This window comes from Sycon ciliatum, chromosome 10 (genome assembly GCF_964019385.1).
Source record: "Sycon ciliatum chromosome 10, ocSycCili1.1, whole genome shotgun sequence".
Taxonomy (NCBI): domain Eukaryota; kingdom Metazoa; phylum Porifera; class Calcarea; order Leucosolenida; family Sycettidae; genus Sycon; species Sycon ciliatum.
In genome coordinates this window covers 23,738,360-23,761,802 of record NC_088652.1, presented here as the reverse complement: position 1 = coordinate 23,761,802, position 23,443 = coordinate 23,738,360, and the positions used below count along the sequence as shown (strand labels likewise).

General features: G+C 47.7%; 1 protein-coding gene across 1 annotated transcript in view; it reads left to right on the top strand.

Annotated features, from left to right (window-relative positions):
- Nucleotides 1-23,443, top strand: part of LOC135826049 (DENN domain-containing protein 4C-like) — a 49,741-nt gene that overhangs the window by 4,029 nt on the left and 22,269 nt on the right. Inside the window, exons 3-22 of the mRNA XM_065338691.1 lie at nt 108-164; nt 1,332-1,401; nt 1,756-1,925; nt 2,687-2,785; nt 3,314-3,441; nt 4,233-4,299; nt 4,627-4,682; nt 4,924-5,068; nt 5,607-5,700; nt 5,881-5,962; nt 6,799-6,841; nt 7,298-7,355; nt 7,929-7,999; nt 8,309-8,376; nt 9,032-9,105; nt 10,848-10,993; nt 11,909-11,955; nt 18,185-18,244; nt 18,897-19,035; nt 23,351-23,391. Coding sequence (XP_065194763.1) covers nt 108-164; nt 1,332-1,401; nt 1,756-1,925; nt 2,687-2,785; nt 3,314-3,441; nt 4,233-4,299; nt 4,627-4,682; nt 4,924-5,068; nt 5,607-5,700; nt 5,881-5,962; nt 6,799-6,841; nt 7,298-7,355; nt 7,929-7,999; nt 8,309-8,376; nt 9,032-9,105; nt 10,848-10,993; nt 11,909-11,955; nt 18,185-18,244; nt 18,897-19,035; nt 23,351-23,391 — 1,715 coding nt within the window. The remainder of the gene's footprint in view (nt 1-107; nt 165-1,331; nt 1,402-1,755; nt 1,926-2,686; nt 2,786-3,313; nt 3,442-4,232; nt 4,300-4,626; nt 4,683-4,923; nt 5,069-5,606; nt 5,701-5,880; nt 5,963-6,798; nt 6,842-7,297; nt 7,356-7,928; nt 8,000-8,308; nt 8,377-9,031; nt 9,106-10,847; nt 10,994-11,908; nt 11,956-18,184; nt 18,245-18,896; nt 19,036-23,350; nt 23,392-23,443) is intronic.

Genomic DNA, 23,443 nt, shown 5'->3' with positions numbered 1-23,443 from the left:
TGTGTGTGTGTGCGTGTGTGTGTGTGTATGTGCGTGTGTGTATGTGTACGTGTGTGTGCATGTGCGTGCGTGTGTGTGTGTGTGCGTGCGTGTGTGTGTGTGGACAGGGCGAGCAAGTGCCAAGAGGGTTTACGAGGATTGACCGTGCTATCCGCGCTGGCCTGGTAAGAGAAACGATGCTGTGTGTTGCATCCATTCTTAGACATCAGTTGTATGAACCTTGAACTAATACAGTGTATCGATGAAAGTGCTTTTAAAAATAAAAACTCGAATGTTGAGCCGATAGAAATATGTAAAGAGAAAAGGACCTATACGTTAGTGCGTCACTATCTGACTGTATTTTCTCTCGTCGCCTTGGTGGACTGTTAGTCACTATCTGACTGTATTTTCTCTCGTCGCCTTGGTGGACTGTTAGTCCTAACCAGTAATGTATAGGTCAGGGGATGACAATGTGCTCACTTTACTTTCATCGATGTTAGGTTTCTTGTCTCCACGCCGACTTGTTACTACAGTGTAGTATGTGTCTACTCTAACTTCAGAAATTTTCCGTGCTCAATATTTTCGGTATGACGGCAACAGGCCAGGTTAGGTGAACAGAAATTTCCGGTACAGAGAAGCAGTTCCCTATTGGATCACGTGTGTTAGTGTTTGTTCGGTGTATTGAAATTTTAGGTATGAACCAGACGCACCGAAAGTACCGAAAATAAAAGTACACCGAAAATTTGTGAAATTTCAGTATTTTCTTCTCTAACCTGACTCACTATATTCACCCGACTTTCCTAGCGAAAGCCGATGTCGATTGGCACGTTTTCTTGATGGAGTTACAATACATACCGTGATGTCGCGTATGAAAGCCGTGCTTGTTCCTGTAGAAGCCGGTGTCAATACGCCGATTGCGCAATGACGTAATTTGTACCATAAACACCCCACACAGCCACCTGGGCATGGTCGTCTGGGGGTGTTGAACAGTGCATTGCTGATCCCAGTGTACTCACATAACACCCCACACAGCCACCTGGGCATGGCCGTCTGGAGTGTTGAACAGTGCATTGCTGATCCCAGCGTACTCACATGCATTACTCATACACTCTATATTTGGCAATGCACAATGGGCTTATGCTAGGCTTCTATTCAAGTCAGGCTTCTATTCAAAGCACGTATCTCTATGTTTGTCAATACTAATATCTGACTTATGTGCTGACAGTGTATCTTTTAAAATCAGGCTTCTTTAAGTTACGAGACAGGCTTTAGACACTACAGTACCCTATATTTATGGATGTCATTTGCTTGTTTTACTATGGCTGCTGCTGATGCTGCTGTGTGTTATGTAGACTGGCCCCTCGTTCTATTTGGCGTACAAGAAGTCGCTGGTCAAGCCGCATGCAGTGAGCTACCAGGCTGGTAAGTGTGGTGTTACAGTTTTGTGTGTGGGTATGGGTGGGTGGGTATGTGGGTGTGGGTGGGTGGGTGTACGTGTGTATATGTGTTTGTTCGTGTGTTTGTGTATGTATGTGTACGTCTGTGTATGTGTGTGTACGTTTGTATACATGAGTGTGTATTAATTTTGCGTGCGAGTCTGAGTGTGAGTATTAATTTTGTGTGTGTGTGTGTATGTACATGAAGAAAGAAAGAAAGAAGAACGGTGTAGGCTAAGAGGCTGCTCCCCAGTTCTTCGAGAAACGACAGTGCTGTGCTGTAATGACTATCGAGCTTCACCGTTGGTATGTCTGCTGTTCTTGTGCATTCTGCTGGCAGGTATATTGTCTCGCTACCCGGCAACGGACTACCCCGACTTCCCTCTGCCCGAGTCAGTGCCGCTCTTCTGTCTACCACTCGGCGCCAGTGTAGAGAGCTGGAGTCAGGAGACCGACTACCCGCTGCCAACGTTCTCGTCGTTTGTCCTGACGCACACCACCGGAAACAAGGTACGTATTAGTATTGTTGTCAGGTGGCTGTACAGCCACAACTTTGTATGTTTATCGTTCTCCATCAACTGTACAAGCAGAAATATTCGTCTGGAATTTAATTTCGTCTTTTTCGTTCAAGGAGCTTTGGGACTAAATTAAATGCCGGACGAATGTCGATTTGTCCAGCGTTTCAAAACGCTGTTATAGTCCATGGACTAAATTTTCAACCGGACGAAATCCCTTTCTTTGGAGTTGGACGAAATTATTGACCGACGAAATGTTCTGCCTGTACAGTACGCGGGAGGGAAAGCATCTGAAATATATTGCCCAGTACTTGCAGAGAAATGATTGTAGAGTGGACACTGAAATTGAGAAGAAATAGTGTTTACATGTAGTTGAGGGATGGAAAGGGGAAGAGTTTTCTAAAGAAAAATTGACTGTCACCACCAGGACTTGAACCAGGGACCTTCGCTTGAGGCAAAAACATGGTTTGTTCTTTTTCTCCCTTCCGAGTAGTCTCGGTAGCTTACCCGGTATTGGCAAACCTCACTCAAACACTTCACTATAGTATACCGGTAACTCATTTCACCATGAAAACAAAGTTGCATATGTTGCCTTTGCAGCATATTTTCAAAAAGAAAGTGGCAGGAGTTCCTGATGTAAAGTGGCAGGAGTTCCTCTGCAGTTTCTTTCCCAGATTATACTTAATCTTACTTGTATTCGCTGCGTTATATCAGTTTGGGTGCTCGTGTTTTTGTGCATGTTCTTTCCCTCGACAGGTCTATGGTGCGGCGGTGTCCTTTTACGAAGATGTCTCCGACCACGGCAGTATTGAGCAGATGAAGAAGGCATTGTTCGGAGAAGACGAGCCACAGTCGGTATGTAGCATGTGCCAGTGTACTCGTGTGTATGGCGATGAGCAAGCTAGAGAGAAGAGAGACAGACCGACACACACACACGCGCGCGCGCGCACACACAAATGCACGCACATATACACATATATACACACAAACACGCACACACACACACACACATGCACATGCGCATGCACACGCACACGCACACACACACATACATGCACACACGCATACCTACACACACACACACGCACGCACGCGTGCCAGGCTGACAGGCAGACTAACTGACTGACTGACATTCTACCGAAGCTTGACCTCCGCACTATGACCCACCTCCACGGTTAAGCCTGATGAGCCTCCTAGCCTAGGCCGTTCTTATTTTCATGTACAGCAGTATTCACCTCTCAGCCACTACGTGTATATCCGTATTCTGTGCTTGGTGAAATCCCAGCCTGTTCGTTCTTCGCCGCCTATCAGTACCGCACTTTATTCGTGTGTTTGTTTGTTTGTTTGTTTGTTTGTTGTCATGTTTGTACGTTTGATGTGCAGGCGCGTATCTACTGCAGCAAGAGTATTTGCATTCTCTCGCACTTCCCTCACTTTGCCGCCTTCAAGGCCTTCCTTTCCTCGCTCTACCGCATATCCATATCTGGAGAAACCGACATCCCCTTGGAAAGGTCAGCGGCTGGTTGTTGTTTGAACATTTTGACAGGAAGCGACTCCACTGTGTTCTTGGATAACCGGATGTTGGTATTTGAAGCTGCTGCTTCGCACTGGACATTGCTGCTCGTCTTGTGTGGGCCCTGGGTAATCCCTTACTTTTCCACGAACTACAGTCGACTCCTGATATAACGAACACCATTGTGCAGGAGAATTAGTTCTTTATAGCCGAAGTTTGTTATAACAGAAATGCACTTACACCATACAAGCAGCAAGTCATGACTGGCAAGTGGCCAATGACAGTATGAGTGCACTTGGTTTAAAGTCATGCAGCCCTACAAGATTTGGTTCGTTGTAAATTGTAAACTGTTCGCTACAAAGGGTCAATTTTGTATGGGTTCTAACAGGGACATGGACAATGGTTCGCTGTATCACGAAATTCGCTACATGAGAACTCGTTATGAGTGGAGTCGACTGTAGACTTGTCCTTAGTACCGTTTGGAAAAAGTTTGGAAAAAGTTTGGAATTTTGTGTGCTTGGTTGGCTGCGAACCCTGGTCCTACTGTTGTACTCTTGTGATACGCTCTGCCTCTGCCGTGGCATTGAGCACTCTCAGCACACACTGGCAGTGCATGGGTCTGCTAATATTTTTCTATGAACATAATCCTCTAGTGAAATGCATCCTCTAGTGAAATACGGCGTTTGTACTGGTAGCCCCGAGGTCCGGGTATTTCCCAGGGAAAGGAAACCCAAAGTACATTTGGGATTTTGGGTGTTCACTTTCGGTTTGTCCTGTGACCTGCCGCAGATACATCTCAAACTTCATGTCGGATGTTCCGTTCCCGTCACCGAAACGACCAACAGTGCTCATGCAGGTAAGCCTGGTGTCCCGACGGGCCAACACTGTGCATCGTGCAACTTATCCAGTGTATCCGTTCCTTTTGAAACGACTGATGATGGCACGTGCACCACAGGGGTCGGTTGATTTTCTTCTTGTTGGCGCCAGAAGTGTAGAAACAGACTTTTTTTTGTGGCGGGGGGGGGGGGTGCATGGAGGAATGTGGAGTCTGTGAGCAGTTCTGAGTCACCTGATGTGTCTGCCTATACACTGATGTATCTTTGCTTCCGTGTACATGTGTGTGTTTGTATGTATGTGTGCGTGTGTGTGTGGGTGTACGCGTGCATACATACGTGTTTCACAGCTTGGCAACGAGTCAATCGTTCTGTCACAACCTGTCAAGACACCACTGCCGATGAGGTCAGTCTCTCTCTCTCTCTCTCTCTCTCTCTCTCTCTCTCTCTCTCTCTCTCTCTCTCTCTCTCTCTCTCTCTTTCTCACTCTCTTTCTCACTCTCTTTCTCACTCTCTTTCTCACTCTCTTTCTCACTCTCTCTCTTCCTCACTCTTTCTCGCTTTCTGGGATCTCAGGTCTGACCCTGATACTGTCCCAATTTACACATTGCACCTCTCTGTGTTGTGTGCGTGTATTCTTGCTGCAGTGGAGCAACTCATGCAGTGTTGCTGCATGCTCTGTCCCCCGAAAACCTTATCACACTGTTGTGTCTTACACTACTCGAGCACAAGATCATTCTGCACTCGGTCAAGCCGTCACTGCTCACAGCGTTTGGCGAAGCCCTTTGCTCAGTAAGTCCGTGTTGTGAACGTTCATCTTTCTCCGTCGCTGGTGTTTCCCTTGTTCGTGCAGGAGTGTGGTATGTGTGTGTATGTGTGTCTGTGTACGTGTGTGTGCGCTCCCGCATGCTCGTGCGTGTGAGAGTGTTAATTTGGCCTGGCTTTTTAATTACTTTACTCGGCTGATGCTGTGCACTCTGATGGTATACTCTTGTGCTGCCGTGTGCTGGCTGGCTAGCTGGCTGGCATTGTTGATGCGCTCCTGGGATGTTGTTTGTGTGCCCTGGAGGCTTTAGCGCTGCTCCAGCTTCTACTGTGTTGTTACTGTGTGATGGTGGTATGTCACTGAAGTTCTTGGCCGACTTGGTCTATCCTGTGATGTGTTTCTTGTTGATGCATCACGTTTGCTGATGTAGCCAGTGGGTGGTGTGGGTGTGCGTGCGTGTGTGCTGTGCGTGCTGTGTTGAAATATTTATTCTCACCATAACCCATGGCCGAATTTTAAGCTGCAATGTTGTTGATGCTCTCTTCGTTGTGCTCCTGTGTGTAGATTCTGTTTCCTGTGAGTTGGCAGTGTCCGTACATTCCGCTGTGCCCTCTATCACTGGCTAGTTTTATCCACGCACCCATCCCTTTCATGATCGGTAAGTCATGCGTTGCGTTGCGTAAGACACTATGAATAGGTTTACTGAGTATGTCGCTGTGCTGCCTATGGATATTGTCTGAAGCCTGCGACGTTTTGTTGTCGTTCATGAATCATGGCAGTCTTTTTGTTGCGTGTGTGTGTGTGTGTGGATGTGTGGGGTGTGTTTTGGTGCTTGCAGGAATCGACTCTCGTTTCTTTGACCTGTACGACACACCGGATGATGTATGCTGTATCAACCTGGACAACAACACCATAGCCCAGTATGTAGATCTTAAAGTCATACGATTTCACAGTATATAGACTGAAGTCATACGATTTCACAGTATATAGACTGAAGTCATACGATTTCACAGTATATAGACTGAAGTCATACGATTTCACAGTATATAGACTGAAGTCATACGATTGCACAGTGTATAGACTGAAGTCATACGATTGCACAGTATATAGACTGAAGTCATACGATTTCACAGTATATCGACTGTTTAAAAGTCATACGGTTGTGACGTTGCAGTATGTGCATTGTAAAGTCACACGGTTGTACCGTATATAAGTGAAGTTCGCACGTCCACGTTACAACCGCCCTACAATTGTCTTGAGAAACACAACCAGCTTCGGAAGTCTCGCTCGTGCCAGGTCACCACCACGCCTGTGATACCAGGGTGGCAGATGCAGCGGGGTTCAGAGTCGTAACCTGGACCATTCTTATCTTTATGTAGAACTGTAGCTGAGCCACCACGTACATGCACATGCTAAAATTCTAGCCTATTCGTTAGGCACCGGCGGATTATGCCGGCAGAAAAATTGGCAGAATTCGGTACTTTTTCTGGTAAGTTTCATGCATGTTTGGTATGTGGATAAAGAAATGGAGCAGAATTCGAGGAATTGCCCGTCATCAGGTCTGTATGGTTCTGCCAATTTCGCTGCTTTTGGAGCAGAATTTGCCACCTTTTCGAGCATAATCCGCCGGTCCCTACTATTCGTTCCTCAATGCCCGGCAGTACTGTACCTGAGAGTATAGATTTCAGACATTGTATCCCATTTTAGTGATATCTTCATTGGTTTTATCTTGTCTTTCTTGCTTTTTTTTTTGTAGCTCTCCAACATCGAAAAAGTTGCCTTCCTCTCTTCTGCCAAAGGTATGATCCGTGTATGATTCATGTTATTGTTGTAGATACGGTAAACCTGCCTAACCCAACGGTGTACAAGGCCCTGGAAGTGCTGTTCCTCTGCACAGTTTATCGCCTTCTCGGAATGGTCCGTTTATAAAGTGTTCTTGTAGTCTTTGTAGGTGTCTGTTTGCGTGTCCGCTACGTGTGTGCCTGCCTTTTGTCCATGTGTGTGTGTGTCTGTGTATGTGTGTACATATCTATTTGTGCGTGGGGGGGTCCGGGTACACACTTCAGCTGCTGCTGTTCCTTGACTTCGGCGCTGCTGCTGCTGAGTGCTGGTGTTGCTGGTGTTGCTGATGTTGCTGCTGTTGTTGCTGGTGTTGCTGCTGTTGCTGCTGGTGTTGCTGATGTTGCTGCTGTTGTTGCTGATGTTGCTGCTGTTGTTGCTGCTGTTGCTTTTCTTTCGTTGTGTGTTTCACACAGAAACCAGCAGCGGTTCTGTTGAAAGCACTGAGAGCTCTGCAAGTTCAGATACCTCTTGGTAAGTAGAGTAAGACTAGCCGCCGCCGTCCATTAGCCACGGTACTGCTGTCTCGGCGCCGAAGAACCGACGGTGTCAGAGTTGTAGCCTAGGCCGCTCTTCTCTTTGACGAACACAGCCGTTGCTCTCTCTCTCTCTCTCTCTCTCTCTCTCTCTCTCTCTCTCTCTCTCTCTCTCTCTCTCTCTCTCTCTCTCTCTCTCTCTCTCGTTGAATGATACCTGTGCCGGACATGTCAACAGTGGACTGTATAGTCATGTAGGAAAGTCTTGTAGTGTTCAACAATCTGTTTCAACTTTCAAAAGTACAGACCATCCTTCCACAAAATTGCCTGCCACATGGAATCTGTGATCACTTTGAGTTTTTAAAAATTCGAAATTGGGTATCTGTAATCCGAACCCTGGTGGTCCAGACTTTTGATACTCAATGTTACTGAGTTTGGGCAATGCTACTGCTGATGCTGCTGCTGATGATGCTGCTGATGATGATGATGATGCCGCTGCTGCTGCTGTTGCTGCTATTCTGTATCATGCTGAACTGAATGGTGCGGCTGTGGGTGTCGTTGTCGCGTGTAGGTATTGATCTCGACTCCGACCTTGCGGTGACTGTTGCTCCACTTCGCGTCAATCCCGACCAAGAAGATACGGTAATGCTACTTTAACCTCTGGTGTGTATGTGTGTGTGTGTGTGTGCGTGCGTGTGTATGTGTGTGTGTGCACGCGCTTGTGCGTGTATGTGTGTTTATGTGTCTGTGCCTGTCTGTCTGTGTGTTGCCGCTTTGGGTGAGGGAATTTAGTGTTTCTGGTAGCTTACTGCTCATGCTGATGCTGCTGCTGGTGTGTGTGTGTTTGTGTGTGTGTCTGTGTGTCTTTCTGTCTGTGGGTGTCTGTCTGTCTGTCTGTCTTTGTGTCTGTGTGTGTGAACGCGCGGGTGTGTATCTGCTTGTGTGGAGCAGGCCAGCTCTGACGTGGCGGTGAGAGAGGCGTTTCTACGTTTCCACGCACAAACGCTCTCTGGATACAGGTGAGAGGGCTGCTACGTCTATTGGCCAATCATCTTCGTGCCCGCAAATATCTTTTTCCTGGAGTTCTTTTATTGCCACAAATTCACCATGCGCCTGTGTGTCCGATTCTGACCAAGGAAAGCCAATAGTGAGAGGTTTACCGGGTGTTAGCGGCCGTCGTGAGTTCCCTTCGGGAACGGACACGATAATTTAATTTACTTTTTTTATTTTAAAGCCAATTGTGTGGTGACCCAGAGTAGTCACTGAGGGTGGCTGATCTTGGCTACGCAGCTGGCACGACTCACGACTTCCTTTCTGTGTGAACGTGGCTTATACTAGACGCCGGGCTTATTCCTGTAGAAGCTGATGTCAGGGCCAATCTTCTATTCACATCAGGCTTCTATTCAAACCAGGTATTTCTATGTATGTCAACACTAAAACCAGGCTTATGTGACGATAGGTATTTCTGTGTATGTCAACACTAAAACCAGGCTTATGTGACGATGGTGCATCTTGATAACCAGGCTTGTATTCTGCATAATGACCGGCTTTTATACAAGACGCTAACTACTGCGGGTGATGAAAAATTGGCCAAAAGCCATTGTTTGGATAGCGGAATCGTATGACTGATGCTTGTGGGACTCTGTTTTATGTTATCGTTCACGTTGTGTGCAGTTCTTTCCTGCGTCCATTGGTCAAGGCACCTTCTGAAGTGTCCACCGACGTCTCGCAGCTCTTCGATCTGAAAGGTGTGTTGTGTAGGCATTGTCAACGGCTGTTCAATGCTGGTGCAATCAGGCTGGTTACAAGGCAGTGTGACTTGTATCCTTATTGTTACGTTGCTGTATTGTTCAGTACTACAGTGGTGTTCCGATTACATCATTGTATTCGTACATGTGTATGCTAGGGCTGAAAGGAGTATTCGAATATTCCCAGTTGATGGTCTATGGTTACCATGGATGCACCTACTTGGTCCGTTTCATCGCAATTGTCGCTTATCTATCACAACTAAGAACAGGAGTTTTTTTACCGCTCTGTAAAATTTCCAATACGCATAGTGAAGAAGCATGATACATGATTCCTGTCCGCCACAAGAAAAAAATTCAGCGGTGGAATCTGGTGAAGCAAGTCGAAGAAAGGAAGCAAGGTTACAAAAAATGTACTAAAGAAAACAGCGAAGGAGCGCGTTCTTGCACTCACGCTCTAGTTTATCCGACTCTGGCTCTGTATCACTCGAGCTGATGTCACTTGAGCTGACATTTGCTGGTCTATAGCTGCTGGCGTAGAGTATCTCTTGCTTTCTCCGCTTGGCGTATGGTGGTCACAAGTCGTGGCTGTCACTTTGGCACTTGGAGGTGGGCAGCGTGACCCGTCTGTCACTACAGTACTCTGTGTTAATCAGGCACACATCCCTCTCCGATCCAGACAGCTGTCATACGCTCTGCTGGATACGCTGACCACGACTCTTGTACTGCCACTGCCAGGTCGGACAATGTCTTCTTTGCCACCATCTCCCATCAGTTTGCAGGCTTGCAAAGAATGCCAGGCCGTTGCAGTTCAAACGTGGCGACTGAGCTGGCTGGCCTGGCCGTGACTGTCACGCTCTCCAGGTCAGGATGTCAGGATGTCGATTTCTCCTGCTAAAGTTCCAGTCTTTGAGCTGCGCTTGGCTTTTTGCTGCAGTGAATGCACACATTCACTGCAGACTGCAGTGCAGTGCATTCACTGCAGCGAAAAGTTCCCCACTTTCCCATCAAAATTGTACGAATCGCGATGCCACTGGCGCCAGTCGCGATGATTTTTTCTTTCTGGTCTCCTTTGATCTTTCCATCACAACCTCCCAAACGAATGTGAGTTAGATATCGAGATCGGACTGGGTTTTACCTGTCAAAAGATGTGTGGGAGATAAGCGACAATTGCGATGAAACGGACCAAGTAGGTATCCATGGATATTGTCTGGTTTAGAACATTCGGAATACTGTAAAAGCAGAAATTTTCGGTGGTGTTTTATTTTCGGTCACTTCGGTGCCGACAATTTTTACCGAAAATAAAACACATCGAATATTTCGGTACTACCGGTACTGTATACATTTAGTACTAGTACACTTACCTCGAAAACGGGTTTTACCGAAAATTTCCCTCCACCGAACCGCCGATTTTGGAGAAGACCGAAAATATTACACCACCGAAAATTTCTGCTTTACAGTATTCTTCGTTTCAGGTGTTTTCAGAAAAGAATATTCGTTCGCTTCATTGAGCATTCGTTTCAGCCCTACAGTGAGTGTACGCCCAGCCGTATTTGTGCACTTCCACGACGTCAAGGGCGTGCACGTTGAGGGCGCTAAATGTGTACTCTGGGTTTGATTTCGCCGGGCGCGACTGTACACTTTCCGGTACCCATAACAAACAGAATGAAACGTCCAACTGGTGAGTAGCTATCCGCTAATGCTCCCGTCTCTGTGTCTATGCTTGTGACTTGTTTGCTGTGCAGGTTTCCAGCGAAGTCATCCCCAACAGGAACACGACTTCTTCAGCAAATTCTTCGACACGCAGATGTTCAACAAGTTCATAGAGGAGCGCTCGTTCGTCAGTGACATTGACAACGCCCTGGTGTTCTTCGACGAATGCACGGAAATCGTACGTGCCGCTCTGTAGCTCTCGGCCTGTTGTTGCCACATGCAGTGGGGCTAGATGAAATCCAGCCCCGATCGGCTTATTACTACGTACACAACAGGGATGGTAGATGAAATCCAGCCCCCGATCGGCCTGTTGCCACATGCAGTGGGGCTAGATGAAATCCAGTCCCCGATCGGCCTGTTGCCACATGCAGTGGGGCTAGATGAAATCCAGTCCCCGATCGGCCTGTTGCCACATGCAGTGGGGCTAGATGAAATCCAGTCCCCGATCGGCCTGTTGCCACACAGTGGGGCTAGATGAAATCCAGTCCCCGATCGGCCTGTTGCCACATGCAGTGGGGCTAGATGAAATCCAGTCCCCGATCCGATTATTACTATGTACACTATAGGGACGGTAGATGAAATCCAGCCCCTTATCGGCCTGTTGCTATGCACAGGGATGGTAGATAAAATCCAGCCCCTGATCGGCCTATTACTAGAGAGGTTCTGCACAACGAAAATTCGAACGAAGTTTCGCGCCCGGCCTTGCGAAAATGTGTACGAATTTTCGCACGAACTTTGTGTTCTGCACATTTTCGTAGTTTGCACGCGCCAAGTGCACGTACGACATGACCCAATCTCACGAAACTTCCTACGAAAGTTCATTTCGCGTTCCCTGCAAGTTTCGCGTCCAAAATTGCGAAAGTTCGTGCGAAGTTTCTCACTTCGTGACGTGGAGCGAAAGTTCGTACACATTTTCGTTTTGCAGAACCTCTCTACTAGGTTCAGGGATGGTAGTTGAAATCGAACCCCTGATCCAGTTGCTATGCACAGGGATGGTAGATGAAATAATGATATGTACGAGTATGTGCTCCACATCTTGACTGTATTCGTTGTTTTCTGTTTTCTGCTATGTATGTATCTTCCTGTTGCTCAGGCGGAACGACCGGAGCCACTGATTACAGTGAGAACTGAGGGTGAAAGGTAGGAACATGCTGCATGTGTCGTAGTCCGGCGGCCCGGAGTTAGGCCCCGGAGCCGCGGAACCAACATGACTAATCTACGATTATCCCATTACAGGCCGTGCAGTGGTGGCCGTAACTACAATTACATTATTAGGCATTCCGACACCACATATACTCGCGAATCAGACATATTTAGACATGTTCGGGTTACACCACACCTGGTCACACACTCACTCGCCATGCCCTCACATGTACAGCACCCGCATTCACATACATACACACATACACACACACACACACACACACACACACACACACACACACACACACACACACACACACACACACACACACGCCTATACTTTCACATCGAGACTCACATCTTACGGTCAGACATAATATCAAACGATACTTATCAAACGAGAAGGAAGAAAGTCGTGACTTGCCGTAAAGACGAAGTTGCGAGAGAGAGAGAGAGAGAGAGAGAGAGAGAGAGAGAGAGAGAGAGAGAGAGAGAGAGAGAGAGAGAGAGAGAGAGAGAGAGAGAGAGAGAGAGAGAGAGAGAGAGAGAGAAGGAAGGTGATGGCAATAGTATCTAGTTGCGGCCATGGAAGTCCATGGCCACGAGATTGCTGGTCCCGCATGCAATAGCGTATCAAACCGTAGTAAATATGTGTACGAACTGTTGCATAAAGAGCGGGAGCCATGTGGGGAAATAACAGCGTATACCAAATAAGGAAGGCCCCAGGCCTTGTGTGAAGATATAAAACGAGAGAGCTTGGAAGCTCAGGGCCCTACGCTATGCTTTTTTGCCTTGATGACCTAGACAAAAAAAAGCATAGGGATGTTATAAATTCTTTAAAAATTCCTTTTTTTTAAGACATAACCTGGGATTCGAACCCGCACTATCGCGCGCCCTGCATGCATCCCCCGATACACTTCGCATACATACTAATTCTTCCAAGTTGTTTCACATTGTGATCTTGCATTTGAAAGCCCTATTTGAATATGCATTGTGGCCAGCCGTCTTTGATGGCACTGTACGGTAGGGGATAGGTACGGGACAGGTACGATCGAGGGTAATACGACACCGTCTCCCATACCGTACCATCAAACACAGCTGGCCACATACAGCTGCCCGCAATTCAAATAGGGCTTTCAAACGCAAGATAATAACGTAAAGCAACTTGGAAGAATGGGTATGAATGCGAAGTGTATGGGGGAATGCATGTAGGGCGATAGTGCGGGTTCGAATCCCAGGATATGCCTGAAAAAAGGAGAATTGAAAAATGTATAACATCCTATGCTTTTTTGCCTTCAGATACGGATAGCGCCAGGCGTGACACAAACAAACAAACACACAAATACCACCCTGGCTAGCGCTAGACGTTACTGACGTAACGTCTTCTGCATAGCTACGGGAATTAAGACGATTATGAACCCGTTTACGGGAGATAGATAAATAATTAGACACCTAAATAAGGCATACTTGTCCCGTAGAGGCCTAAAAGGCACGTGTCAATAGTATGGATACGACCAAGAGTACATAAACCAGAGTGTGCAACTCGGGATGGTTCCTGTGGGAGCGTAATTTGGCACTACGTCATTTCTGACGGCATGGTAAGCCACAGGTACGGTGAAAAGTTGCGTAACCAGTCGCGGTGGTGCAGTTCACTGAGTTTGTCCTGATTTCGGTTTTTTGATACGGATAGCCTGGTGACTTTACTTGTCGGTGGATGTACGCAGCGTACACAGTCACACAAAACACCGAAATCCTGAAACAGGACGTCTAAATTCAAGCAAACTTGGCTGATTTCCGGGCTATGAAACATGAAAATTTGAGCTGTATGCAAGTCGCGGCTTGGCTGACCTCATCAGGGTGACGTAGTGCACGAACTGCGCTGTTTCAGATCTGATATGCACAGTTGCACACTCTGGTTTATGTACTCTTGATACGACATATCCCCCCGCTTACACGGAAAAGAACACGTCCTCGTGTTATAAGTAACGTAATAAATTAGTCTAAGATTATGGCTAACAATTTTAACTAAACGAGTGCAGGCCAAAATTGGAGTTCCGATCCAAAACTGTTCAAATACTAGCTGTAATATGGGCCACAACCAATCTAGACAATACCACTGAAATCCTTACTCATGCCAGACGGGACTCCCAAACAGCTGGGGTGGATGGCGGGAACGCGGGGTTCGCCTTTCCATCACGCCAACTGGCGGAGCACTGTCAAATACCCGAGCGGTGTCCTCCTCGTCTCGGGCGGCGGCATCAGTGGCATCAGGCTGGTAGGACGGAGTCAGGGTGGATGCCATGGGCTGCGGTGGGTCCGACTCATCTTGCTCGTGGACCTCCTGCAGCCGACTCGGTCGATGATGGCAACTTTTCAGCCGGTTGACGTGCACTATCAGCCGACGTGCCGTGGGCTCAGACAGCTTGATGCGGTAGGTGACGGCTGAGAGCTTCTCCTCAACTAGGTACGGTCCATGCCACAGTCTAGAAAACTTGGCGGTTGTACCCGTCGGAATAGCCGGCACCAGAAGCCACACTGCGTCACCTGCTGCGAACGTCACGGCCTTAGCGTGGCGATCACGGATATGCGCTTGATAGCGGTGCACGTTGCCCAGGTGTTCCCGGACCTGCGCATGAGCGTCCTCCAGGCGTCGGCGGAGAGCACTCACAAATTCCGGCTGGGACGCTACTGCGGATGCTGCTCCTGGCGGTAATCCAAATGCCAAGTCTTGAGGTAGGCATAACTCCCGACCAAAGAGCAGATAGCTTGGACTGTAGCCGGTACTAGTCTGCGGCGTCGAGCGGTATCCCATCAAGAAGGCTGGCAACTTGATGTCCCAATCTCGATGATTCCGGCAGACATAGTGCGCCAGGCCACGCTCAAGCGTCTGGTTGAATCTTTCAACCAGACCGTCACTCTGTGGATGGTACGCAGTTGTCCTGGTCTTATCTATGCCAAGCAGAAAGCAAACACTGCGAAACAGAGAGCCATCAAAGTTTTTGCCCTGATCGGTATGCAACCGATCAGAAGCACCAAAACGTGACACAAACTCATTGACAAACACCAAAGCAATAGTGGACGCATCCATTCTCAGAAGCGGAAAAGCTTCCACCCATTTAAAGAAATAGCCAAAAGGAAGAACAAATCACCAAATAGGAAAACGACAACAACCATCCACGCAGGCATGAGTACTCACCGACCTGGCTGAGGTTCGTGACGGTCAGTCCTGATCTTCGAAGCCCAGCCAGATTCCCTCGGTCCGACGGAAGTACTCGTCTAAGGACATGTCCGTCGTTGACCAGTCCTGAAGATCCTCCAACCCAGAGTCGACGGACCGAGGGGTGACCACCATTTCGTTGTTTTGTTGCTGTCGTTTCTGCTGTTTCTTTTTTTCGCGGAGTTTGAACACACGCTCCCAGTTACGCCGTTGGCGGGATGGCGAGGCATGTTTCTTCTGCTTGGTTCGGGCGGCGGTGTCCCGAACCGCCCGAGACCGTGGCGACTTGTTGGCGTTCCGCCGTTTCTTGAAATTCTGGTCCGACGGAAGTACTCGTCTAAGGACATGTCCGTCGTTGACCAGTCCTGAAGATCCTCCAACCCAGAGTCGACGGCCGAGGTGTCGACGGGCCGAGGGGTGACCACCATTTCGTTGTTTTGTTGCTGTCGTTTCTGCTGTTTCTTTTTTTCGCGGAGTTTGAACACACGCTCCCAGTTCCGCCGTTGGCGGGATGGCGAGGCATGTTTCTTCTGCTTGGTTCGGGCGGCGGTGTCCCGAACCGCCCGAGACCGTGGCGACTTGTTGGCGTTCCGCCGTTTCTTGAAATTCTGGTCCGACGGAAGTACTCGTCTAAGGACATGTCCGTCGTTGACCAGTCCTGAAGATCCTCCAACCCAGAGTCGACGGCCGAGGTGTCGACGGACCGAGGGGTGACCACCATTTCGTTGTTTTGTTGCTGTCGTTTCTGCTGTTTCTTTTTTTCGCGGAGTTTGAACACACGCTCCCAGTTCCGCCGTTGGCGGGATGGCGAGGCATGTTTCTTCTGCTTGGTTCGGGCGGCGGTGTCCCGAACCGCCCGAGGCCGTGGCGACTTGTTGGCGTTCCGCCGTTTCTTGAAATTCTGGTCCGACGGAAGTACTCGTCTAAGGACATGTCCGTCGTTGACCAGTCCTGAAGATCCTCCAACCCAGAGTCGACGGCCGAGGTGTCGACGGACCGAGGGGTGACCACCATTTCGTTGTTTTGTTGCTGTCGTTTCTGCTGTTCCTTTTTTTCGCGGAGTTTGAACACACGCTCCCAGTTACGCCGTTGGCGGGATGGCGAGGCATGCTTCTTCTGCTTGGTTCGGGCGGCGGTGTCCCGAACCGCCCGAGACCGTGGCGACTTGTTGGCGTTCTGCCATTTCTTGAAATTCTGGTCCGACGGAAGTACTCGTCTAAGGACATGTCCGTCGTTGACCAGTCCTGAAGATCCTCCAACCCAGAGTCGACGGCCGAGGTGTCGACGGACCGAGGGGTGACCACCATTTCGTTGTTTTGTTGCTGTCGTTTCTGCTGTTTCTTTTTTTCGCGGAGTTTGAACACGCTCCCAGTTACGCCGTTGGCGGGATGGCGAGGCATGCTTCTTCTGCTTGGTTCGGGCGGCGGTGTCCCGAACCGCCCGAGACCGTGGCGACTTGTTGGCGTTCCGCCGTTTCTTGAAATTCTGGAATTTTTTTAGTGCCCGTCGGCCATCACCGTCGCGATGCGGAGCGGCGGCGTTCCGTGCCGCCCGTAGTTGCACCGTCAGGGTGTGACGGGCCCCTACAGTACTGAGGACAACACACACACAGCACACAATAGTATCGCATCCTGTTCACTGCGCCAAATGTTGTAGTCCGGCGGCCCGGAGTTAGGCCCCGGAGCCGCGGAACCAACATGACTAATCTACGACTATCCCATTACAGGCCGTGCAGTGGTGGCCGTAACTACAATTACATTATTAGGCATTCCGACACCACATATACTCGCGAATCAGACATATTTAGACATGTTCGGGTCACACCACACCTGGTCACACACTCACTCGCCATGCCCTCACATGTACAGCACCCGCATTCACATACATACACACATACACACACACACACACACACACACACACACACACACACACACACACACACACACACGCCTATACTTTCACATCGAGACTCACATCTTACGGTCAGACATAATATCAAACGATACTTATCGAACGAGAAGGAAGAAAGTCGTGACTTGCCGTAAAGACGAAGTTGCGAGAGATAGAGAGAGAGAGAAGGAAGGTGATGGCAATAGTATCTAGTTGCGGCCATGGAAGTCCATGGCCACGAGATTGCTGGTCCCGCATGCAATAGCGTATCAAACCGTAGTAAATATGTGTACGAACTGTTGCATAAAGAGCGGGAGCCATGTGGGAAATAACAGTGTATACCAAATAAGGAAGGCCCCAGGCCTTGTGTGAAGACATAAAATAAAGACGATTATGAACCCGTTCACGGGAGATAGATAAATAATTAGACACCTAAATAAGGCATACTTGTCCCGTAGAGGCCTAAAAGGCACGTGTCAATAGTATGGATACGACACATGCATATGCACACATCCTGATACATGTAGTCCGTAGCAGTTCATTTCCCAATTCCGTATTCGTAGCAGTGGTTTTCGTCCAAATCTCTGGGGCAGGAAGCGCAGCACTGTAGGGGATTTGTGTTGATTTTTAACTAGCACCTCGTGAGTCAATGGTGATAGCCCGTCATGTAACAGTGTGTGTCTCATCTGCCGTGAAATGTACATCCATATGACGATTGTGTGATGTATTGTGCACAGCTCACCGTGGGAAAGGCTACATTCAATGTTGGTCTGGTTTACTAGGTGTGCACTAGTTTGAGCATGTTCTTACAGCATGTTGATCTTTCACGCACATTTGCTAAAATCTGTCTGGTGTGTGTCTGTCTGTCTGCATGTATGTGTGTGTCTATCTGTGGACATGTGTGTGTATGCACGTGTGTGTGTGTGTGTATGCGTGTGTGTGTATGTGTGTGTGTGTGTGTGTGGTGTGTGTGTGTGTATATGCGTGCGTGTGTGTGTGTATATGCCTGTGTGTGTGTGTGTGTACGTGTGTGTGTGTGTGTACGTGTGTGTGTGTGTGTACGTGTGTGTGTGTTCCTCTCTACCTGCCTGTGTCTTGTGTTTCTGCCGCTTGCAGCCATATGACCGTTGTCGTCTCGCCGCCGGATATGGGCAACTTACCAAGAAAGACGTTTGCGTAAGGATGCTGATCCTGTAATTTAGTAAATTTACCTTTCCTTGCGGTGTCGTCTCTCCCATGTAATGTTGTTGGTGGACAAAGCAAGCCATCATCCGGGATGATCCATAATTTTCACGAAACGAAAAAGTTTAGTTAGGACCCCCCCCCCCCCCCTGAATAAAAAATAATTGACTTGACCGCTAGAATGCATTGATGTCTCACATATCAATATTTTTAAAAACGAAATTCTCCTTTACCCACCCACCCATGAACGAAACTTTTTGTATTTTCATGTAAAAGTTCGATAATAATGGACGACCCCTTATCATCTTCAGTTCTCTTGTTGTCAGCATCACTATTGATGTGTGTTGCATGTTTGTGGAATTGAGCGCACCTCCACCACTTGCTCGCATCATGTTTTCAATGTGGGCGTTTGCGTCGTCTTTGTTGTATTGTATATTGCTGTTGTGAGTTGTAGCTATAACTCGTGCTGTCACCATTGCTGTTCTTGTCCTTATGTTGCTTTGCACTGCTCTTGTGTGTGGTGTGTGGTGTGTGTGTCTGTGTGTGTGTTTGTGTGTGTTTGTGTGTCTGCGTGTTTGCGCCCGCGCGTGTGTGTATGTGGGTGGTGTGTCTGTGTGTGTCTGTGTGTGTGGGTGTGGGTGCACAGTTACCCTTCGTTCTCCCTGGACACAACACTGTTTGGAGAGAGGGATACGGTTCAACCCACGCCGGAAGTGCCCAAATCAGCCGCCCTGGCACTGGTCACGTGTCGGCGATCGCGACAGGAGAAATCCAAAAGCAGCAGGGTGAGTCTAATGTGTTCTGTGTGTGGATGGGGGGGGGGGGGGGGGTAATTTATATGGATGGGGTTTTTAGTTCATCGCGGTTTTGGGGAATATTTTTTGACTATTGAAGCTACTTAGTACTTGTTTGTAGCACATCACGGTCAGAGTAGACCATGAGCGAGTCGTCACTTTGTGCCAGCATATTCTTTCCTATCGGCGTGGATACTTCCTTCAAGCGTGATGGAACAATTTGTGAAAGAACAAGTCTTTCGCAGCAGCAAGCGCTTCATGTCTTCCGTGCACCAGTTTCTCTTTCTTGTCTTCTGATATGACCATTAGGCCCCCATCAGACTATGTACATAGAAAGTTTACTACAAAACCCAATAAAACCTAAAAGGCCACTTTTTCCCCAAACTGCATTCAGACTCCACCATAAACGATGCATACAGAGTTCCCGCTGTGTGGTGGCAAATGCGGCGACTAGTGTCTCTCCAACATCTGCCATGCTTGCAGCATGTTGGAGTCGGCGTCTTTCCGGTCTACTAGCAGCACCGGCAGTTGCAGCATTGGGTGCGGGGGCAGTTGCAACGTTGGGCGTGGCGGCAGTTGCAGCATTGGGCGCAGGTTCTTGGCCAGGCATGGCATCAGTGGCTGCTTCAGGCTGGTCAAATAAATCGATGTATCCATCATCACCACCCACGTCAGCATCAAGTTCGGTACTGGCGGCCCTCCGCTTTTCAGGAGCATGCACCCTCCCGGGGGTATAAGGCATTGGGTTTTCTTGTGGCAGCGGCGAGTTGCCAGACGACCCGAACAATAACATGTCCAAATTCCGCCTGTCTTCATCGTCACTATCACTGTCAGTAGTTGCACGATGATGGACTGGCCCACTTCGCGACGTTGCACATACAGCAGCAGATGACGATGCAACACCCGTTGGTGTGCTTGGGAAGGTCAAATGTTGATTTGCAGCCACCGCTTGTGGTGGAGCTGCGGCTTGGGACTGGCTTCCCAAATGCACTATGGTGGCACTGCAAATGCTCTGCAGTGGCCCAAAGCCGGGGACATCTTTAAATATGCCGTGCCAAGTGCGGAAATTTGTCCAGGTGGCGTATGCGGCGGTCAAGTCGTATGCTGCATCGTCCCCAGCATCACCTGCACACACACACAGACATATGAACAAAAGCAGAGACAAGTCACGTACATATACGGCCAATCCTCAGCACAAGTACACGCGATAGTGAAGACACTTCCTTGATCTTTCAAATGTTTTCTTTCCCTTCTTTTCTGGAAAGTGCAGGGAATGTTGGAAATTTCGAAAGTGACACAACACTATACATGTGGAAAATATTTTAAAATTGTTTTAATTGCTCCGGCCTGGTTTAAATCTGGCTTTGGAAAATTAATTTTTCATTGCTATCAGGTTCGGCCTCATTTCCTCTGTACTGCGCTGATGAGTCCACAAAGGACGAAATAGTTCTGTCCGCAGATTGAGTTGTTTTATATGAAATTGTTCTACTCGACATCATCCTCAATCGTCCTCATGCTCACATAAAAAAAAATTGAAGATTATCATACTGTCGTTGCTACTTTTCATCGACAAGAAAACATTTCTAATAATTATTAGGGACGTTTAGCAATGCGAAAATTCGAACTTTTGGTGGTGGCGATATTTCGCGAAAATCTATTTCGAAAAAGAAAACTTGTGAGGTTTAGCAATGCGAAACGACTTTTTCTCGAAGCTATTTGAATTTTATAGTACCGTACCGTATATGCAGCTCAGTCTCAAGCAGGGGGCTGTAAAATTACTACTCCCTGTAGCGAAATGCGTACTGAGAAAAGAGAAAGTTACTTTCGCAAATCACTGCAACTTCGCGTCCAAGTTTTCGAAGTTTCGACCTTTGTTTCTGTACTCATTCCCAGACTCGAATTTTCTTTCGAACTTTCGCGTTGCTAAACGTCCTTAATAATAATACACAGAGGCAATATGCTTTGGTTCTGCAAGAGTGCTCAATGCCTGATTCAGGCAGAGCGGCGTACACAAAGGCACACAATGAAAACCTTGGCAAATTAATTCCGTTGTGACTCAGAGTGATTGGTTCAGCCATGAAACTCTGAGTCACAACGGAATTAATTTGCCAAGGTTTTCATTGTGTGCCTTTGTGTAATAATAATAATAATAATAAAGCTTCCTGGCTACGAAAATGTTATTCAAGATATTGCATGCTGCCATGGAAGGAGCCACATTCGGATGACTGCATCCATAACAAGTCTACCGAAAGTGCTCAGGGTCAAACGTGAGTACAAGTGAGCCAGAAACAGATACAGTTGTAGACAAATGGGGAACACAGTGTGAAAGTTGTCCCAAAGTGGAGGAAGTTGTTGCCCGATAAGTACATAGTGCGATGCCAAAAGAGGCACACACGACACAAACCAAGCCATACCTGCAGGACTTCCAGTTGCCGTCATCTTCCTGAACTTTTTGTAGTGTTCCTTCGCTGTCGCCTTCAGGTTGTCTATCTTGCGATGGACCACAGAAGCGGTGAACTCAACGTCGGTGTTGTCCAGCTGACGAGCAAATCGAGTGAGAGCCTAACCGATCTCCTTCTCCTTGACGCTCCTCCGAACCATCGTCCCACTCTTGTTTTTACATATTCCCCCCAGAGCTGAATCAGCTTCGCCTCAATTTCTTCGGTGAAAACTTGTCGTGGCATGATGAAACTGGGGAAATCAATTTGAAGAGAAGAAAGTCACAACCTTGTTGTCGCAGTATGAAACTGAGGAAATAATTCAAAGAAGAAACTCACCTACACGATCACCGGACTCCTGACTGGCTGTCGATGGGGTCGGTATAGGCGATGACTCGTCCGAAAAGGGAAAAACTTGCAAACACACGTAGAGGACCTGCAACTAGGGGTCAAACGGGTGTACCTTTAACTAACGAACGGGTAATTTTCTTAACGGGCGGGTTAACGGGTACCCTTTAGCAGCCATATTATTTTTTTGCGCATTTTTCACATAAATCATGATTTTAATTTGTATATTCTCAGCTTGTATATTGATACTACATTATGATTCGCAATTGATTCGTGTATCATAATATTATTATGGCAATGAAGGTTCCAAATGAATGTCATCCGTGCATTTGCCCATGTACATAACTTCACAGGCAATAACTTACAATCGTGCATGTAGATGGTCCTACAAGCTACATGTACATGTATTTTGATACATGTATTTTGATACATGTACGCAAATCAACTGCAGATCGATGTGATTCAAGCCATGCAAGGACAGAGTGGTTTAGCAAAACTTTCGTGATCTCGCGCAATCCTATTTGCTATGTTCGCAGAGAACTGGTACTCGTTGCATTCAGAAGATGTTCGCACCCATAGCTAGCTGGGGTGCCTGACACAGCTGATGTGTTGCTGGCCAGCTAGCTGCTAGTGCTAGCTTGTTGAACTCGTGAAATGAATCTTCACAAATCCGTAATCTTGTATGCAATATTTCGAACTACTTTTCAGCTCGTCGATTGAAGGAACAAACTACAACCATGAGTATCATACTCCGACTGGTCACTCAGCCTGGTGACACTAGTTCATCAAGTACTGTGGCAGGTTCGATGTCGGAGAACCATCGTAACTTTCTAGTTAACTCAGCTGCCACCTCGAACGAGTTTCAAGTCTTGCATTTTCTCACATCACAATGAAAAATCTCCAGTACGAGGATTTTTACTTGCACTAGAGTGGAGAGAACAACTGTCAAGTCTGTTTTTCAGCCTGCTCCTGCCTGATAAAGTCGAAAACGGGAATGCACAGGAAAAAGGAAAAGAGTATCCGCACTCCTATTTTGAGTCTTGGAATACGATAGGATCACTTTTTTTTTTTTTTTTTTTTTTTTTTACAAACGGGTACCCTTTTACTAACGGTACCTGAGATTAACGGGCGGGTAACCGGGTACCCGGTACACCCGTTTGACCCCTACCTCAACTGACAATGACGAGTGGGAAATGCAACCAAACACTTCTTGTCGAAAGTGAAGGGAACGATTCAAATGATGCTTGAAAGTTGTCTTGTTGTAGGGTGGGTGTCATTCATGGAGCTGTGACAGTACGATAAATGCAGGAAAGTTGCCTTGTACAAGGGTCGGCACTCTGCCGGAAAGGACCGGGCAGCTTTTCAGGCCGACCACGAGATTCTAGTAGTTGCCTTGGAGACTTATAAATGTGACTTATAGGCTGTTTTGTACCTAGTCTGAAGAGGCCCTTAGGTGTGCGTGCATCTCTTTTGAGAGTTATCTTCCTTGTGATCTTTTTTGTCTTCTGTCTCGTGTATAGACTGCACATCGTTACATTGTGGACCCACGCCGGTGGTCCAAGTAAGTTTCATTGTGCAGGGATAGCTTGGTGTGGAATGCTATGGGAAAAGGG